At 39.4% G+C, this 5,383-nt stretch overlaps 1 protein-coding gene across 1 annotated transcript; it reads left to right on the top strand.

Moving 5' to 3' along the window:
- The first annotated feature begins 353 nt into the window (after window positions 1-353).
- On the top strand, window positions 354-1,329 carry LOC110586876 (olfactory receptor 1F12-like). The gene has a single exon (XM_021697188.2). It carries the CDS (start codon window positions 388-390, stop codon window positions 1,327-1,329), a length of 942 nt encoding a protein of 313 aa, XP_021552863.2. The 5' UTR covers window positions 354-387.
- Window positions 1,330-5,383: the final 4,054 nt, after the last annotated feature.

The following is a 5,383-nucleotide window of genomic DNA, read 5'->3' as shown; positions in this document are numbered from 1 at the left end:
TTAGAGTCACTTAGTGTGTCAGACTCATGGACATGTTCCAACACACAACTGGCAGCCAGGCAGCCACACGAAGTGCAGAATGTACAAGAGCCACTATAGACATCACAGGTAGGAAGAGGGGAGAGGTAGAGAGGTCCCTTGGACGTCCTGGTGAGGTGCCGTTCCAGTAAAGGAGGATAAATAAAAAGTCGACTGATGAAATGGAAGGACATACCCACAGTCAGTGAAGCTCAGGACAGAGTACCAGAGAGGAGGCAGGATGGCCTAAAGAAAATATTTAGTAAATGAGACAAGACTAGGTGAATAGACAAAAAAGAAAAAGGGAAAAAATTTTCTTCTGTCAAAAATATTTCATCCTCTTTGTTTTCATGCAGATATATCCATGCAATGGAAAAAGGAAACCAAACCAGTGTCTCCGAATTTCTCCTCTTGGGCTTCTCAAGTTGGCCAGAGCAACAGGCTCTCCTCTTTGTACTTTTCCTGTGTCTCTACTTAACAGGGCTGTTTGGAAACTTGCTCATCTTGCTGGCTATTGTCTCAGAGCGCCGCCTCCACACACCCATGTATTTTTTCCTTGCCAATCTGTCTGTGGTAGACCTCTGCCTTCCTTCATCTACCGTCCCCAAGATGCTGCTGAACATCCAAGCACAGACTCAGACCATCTCCTATCCTGGCTGCCTGGCTCAGATGTATTTCTGTATCATGTTTGCCAACATGGACAATTTCCTTCTCACAGTAATGGCATATGACCGCTACGTGGCCATCTGTCACCCTTTGCACTACTCCACCCTTATGACTCAGCTCCTTTGTGCCTCTCTGGTGTCTGTGTCTTGGGTCTTTGCCACTTTGAATCCCCTCTTGCACACCCTTATGCTCACCCGTCTGCACTTCTGCTCTAACAACATCATCCACCATTTCTTCTGTGATATCAACTCTCTCCTCCCCCTCTCCTGTTCTGATACCAGTATCAATCAGTTCATAGTTCTGGCTGCAGTGGGGCTGATCTTCATGGTACCTTCAGAGTGTATCATGGCATCCTATAGCCTCATCATCTCTGCTGTGATGAAAATCCCTTCTGCCCAAGGAAAACTCAAGGCTTTCTCCACCTGTGGATCTCACCTTGCCTTGGTCATTCTTTTCTATGGCGCAATCACAGGAGTCTATATGAGCCCCTCATCCAACCATTCATCTGAAAAAGACTCAGCCACATCATTGGTCTTCATGGTCGTAGCCCCTATGTTGAATCCCTTCATATACAGTCTAAGGAACAGTGAGCTGAAGGGGGCATTAAAGAAGGCTGTGGGCCGGACCAAAACCTTCTCCCAGTGATTTGTACTGACTGAAAGGCGTTCAACAGGAGACAAATCCTCATCAGGTCATCATTTTCATTCTAGTCATAGTTACAAAGCTGTTACCAAATACCTAACTAAACTTGGCAATGACCTAAATTTGCTACCTTATCACAGGCCTTATCTATTTGAGCTCCTGAAGATATTACTGTTGTGGGCAAACATGGATAGATAATATTCCTGAAAATACAGAAGGAACATGAAATCAACACTTGAATACATCGTTAAGAACTCCCAGATGGCTCAGGACAACACAGAAACATACCATGGGGAGTGAATAGAGCACCCCCGCAGTCCTGTCCTCCTGGAGTAGACAGAAGTGATGTAACCACGTCACCGTGCATGAAAAACAGAAGAGAAGAAAACTGTTATGTAATAAAAGGTTCAAATCATAACTGCAATGAGAGGTTAAAGAGAAAAGATATTGGTGAGGGTATGTGAGGTCAAGTAAAGCTTTGAGAAAAAAGCCTCACTTAATCTGGATCCTGGATATAGGTGATTTTTACACAGAAACAATGAGACTATTCCAAACCCACGAGGAAGCCTGGTAGGTAAGAAGGAGCATGGTGTGTGTGAGTAAATGTACCGAATAAATTAATCTGAATGGGTGAAAGGTCCAAATGAGGGATTGGTGAGAATGAGGGGATGGGTTATTCCTCACCCTAATGTTTTTTATATTTAATCATGTTTTATGATTATATTGTGTGTATTTCCTATAACCTGTCTTTATTCCCTTGTGTAAAAAGTAGCATTTATATCTTCCTTGTATATATGTATATAAATCTTATCATGGTCTACAAAGAATTGCCTGGAAGACTACTAATCCCATTTTTAAAATTAAAAATCTAGGACGCCTGGGTGGCTCAGTCAGTTAAACATCCGACTATCGGTTTTGGCTCAGGTAATGATCTCAGGGTCCTGGGATCGAGCTCTCATGAGATTGAGCGCCACGTCGGGCTCCATACTCAGTGCACAGTGTGCTTGAGATTCTCTCTCTCCGTCCACATCTGCCCCTCCCTCTGCTCGTGCTCTCTCTCTAAAATAAACAAATTGGGGTGCCAGGGTGGCTCAGTTGGTTAAGCGTCTGCCTTCTGCTCAGGTCATGATCCTAGGGTCCTGGGATCGAGCCCCCCGTCGGGCTCCCTGCTCAAGAGAGAGCCTGCTTCTCCCTCTGCCTGTTGCTCCTGCTTGTGCTCTCTTTCTCTGTCAAATAAATAATATCTTTTTTAAAAATCAAATTTAATTAATTAATTAAATTAAAAATCTGTGCTGTTATTTAGAGTTGCCTATATGAGAAGCAACCATACCAGCAATTGATAATATTTGCCTTTGTGAGTTAAATCAAGTTGATTTAACAGACTGTTCTCTGGGTCCATTGTGTTGCCCAGAGCCATGCAAAGTGCCTTTCTCCATATGCCATATGTCCCATAGTTTAAGTCATACTATCCAAAATATCTCTTCAAAGTTGGTAAAAAGGAAAAAAAAAGCAAATAAATAAAATGCTCAATCATTTTCATATATGTAATAATTAACAGGCAGAAATAAAGATAAAAAGATTTTTTTTAAATCATCCTGCTATAAATGTTTGTCTTCTTTCTTTATGATGACAAGACCATCTACAAGTTACGCTTGTGTTTTTTACTTTTTTCTTATGAGACAGAGATCAGAAAACTTTGCTGGAGCTTGTAAGGACCAATGTAAGCAACACTGGGTGGGACAGAGAAGCAATGACAATAATGGACCAATCAAATCCCAATTTTCTATGTCTTGAAAGATCTTTGTATGCATCAGCTTTCTTAGTTGCAAAGAAACAGAAATCAATGTTGCTTAATTAAGCAAAAATAGAATTTAATAAAAGAGTGTTGGGTAATTCATAAAACTGCTAGAAGGGCTAGAGAACCAGTGTCATGAGCACGCTATGAAGGCACACATACAAGCTGTGTCTTTCCACAATGTCAGCTTTATTCAATCATAAAGCAAAGTTAAATCACAATTATAAAGCAGGTTCTGGATTCCAAACTCAGTGACAATTCACCATGTGAATAAACTTGGCTTCTTTACACAGCACACAAGGCAGGAAGGAAGACAAGCCACACAACAAACAAGATAACAGAAGGGTGCAGGAAGTTAACGAACCAAGTGCGAAGTCAGTTCACGGGCCCACAGTTGAGCTAAGGCCTCGGTTTGGTCCCGGTCAGCTCTCGGCACTTACTGCTTATGTTCAAGCAGTGAACATAATTTAATAAATTCCAACTTATTTTTCATGGATTATGCTTTTGGTTGTTGTCTAAAATATAACCACTAAATTCAAGGTCATGTAGAATTTCTCCATGTTTTCTTTTAGAAGTTTTATAGTTTTGGATTTTACATTTAGGTCTATGATCCATTTTGAGTTAATTTTGTGAAAGACAAGGTGATTTTCTTGCATATAAACATCTAATTGTTCCAACACCATTTGCTGAAAAAAGCTATCCTTTCTCCATTGAATTGCCTTTGCACCTCTGTCATAAATTAGCTGAGTATATTTGTCTGAGTCTATTTCTGGGCTCTCTTCTATTCCTCTGACCTATGTCTATTTCCACTGACCTATGCCATCTTGACTACAGTAGTTTTATAGCAAATATTAAAATTATAGTGTGAATCTAACTTGGTCCTTCTTTTTCAATATTGCGTTGGTTATTCTACGTCTTTTCCTTCCCATATAAATGTTAGAATTAGTTTGTCAATATCTACAAAACAGCTTGCTGTGATTTCTGAGAGTTGAGTCAACAGATCAAGTTGGGAAGAATTGACACCTTAACAATTCTGAGTCTCCCAATACATGAACATAGAATATCTCTCCATATGTTAGATTTCTTTGAATTATTTCATCAGTGTTTTGTAATTTTCTGCATACAGAGCCTATACCTATTTTGTCAAGTTTATACCTAAGTATTTTCTTTTTGACTTTCAGATATTGACCTTGTAACCTGCAACATTGCTGTAATTGCTTGCTCCAGGAGATTTTTGTTTTTTGGTCTCTCGGATTTTCTACATAGAAAGTTTATATGTGAATAGAGACAGCTTTATTTCTTCCTTTCCTTTCTGTATACCTTTTATTTATTTTTGTCTTACTATCCTAGTTAGGACTTCCAGCATGATGTGAAATAGTAGTGAGAGGACAGCTTTATCCATTTTCTAATCTTGAGGAAAATATTCAGCTTCTCATTTATAAGTATGGAGTTAGCTGTGGTTTGCTGGGGGGGGGGGGGGTTTGTTTTCTGTAGATGTTCTTTATCAAGTAGAGAAAGTTTCCATCTACTACTAGTTTATTGAGAGTTTGCATCACAAACAGCTTTTGGATTTTGTCAAATGCTTTCTCTGAATCAAATGATTATGATTTTGCTTTTTTAGCCTGTTGATTATATTTGTGGATTATGTTGACTGATTTCCAAATGCTGAACCACTCTTGCATGTCCACTTGGTTGTTGTATATAATTCTTTTTATATACCATTGGATTTGTTAATATTTTGTTGAGGATTTTTGCATCTATGTTCATGAGACAGCTTGGTCTGTAGTGTTCTTCTTGTAATGTCTTTAAATGGTTTCGGTAGTAGATACAGTAGAAAGTTAGGAAGTGTTCCCTCTGCTTCTATTTTCAATAGATTGTGAGGAATTGGTCTTTTAACTGCTTGACAGAATTCACTAACGAAACTATTTAGTGGGCTTGGTGCTTTTTCCAGATAGTTATTAATTAGGTAGAGCAAGGAGGATCACTGGGGATGATAGAGCAGAATGAGCTAGGGAGAGAGTAATAGATTACATGGGGTATAGGTCAAATGGGGTCTCATAGGCCATTTTAAGAAATTTAGGTTTTGCCTTGCCTGAAATGGGGAGCTACTCAAAGGTTTTAAGCTGAGGGCTAGTTTAGGGATTGAAAAATAATTTTCCCTCTATCATTCTGAGTTCTCAGTTGAAATCCCTGTAATAAAAGACATTAACAAGAGAAAAACAAACAGAAGTTTATTAACATGTACACCTCATGAGTACACAG

The sequence above is a fragment of the Neomonachus schauinslandi genome, unplaced genomic scaffold (assembly GCF_002201575.2).
Source record: "Neomonachus schauinslandi unplaced genomic scaffold, ASM220157v2 HiC_scaffold_520, whole genome shotgun sequence".
Classification (NCBI taxonomy): Eukaryota; Metazoa; Chordata; class Mammalia; order Carnivora; family Phocidae; genus Neomonachus; species Neomonachus schauinslandi.
The sequence above is the reverse complement of the archived record's forward strand: the minus strand, read 5'-3'. Positions and strand labels throughout refer to the sequence as shown.

What these genes read in the sequence shown, in the direction of transcription:
- LOC110586876 (XM_021697188.2), top strand. Translation starts at nt 388, where the DNA reads ATGGAAAAAGGAAACCAAACCAGTGTCTCCGAATTTCTCCTCTTGGGC.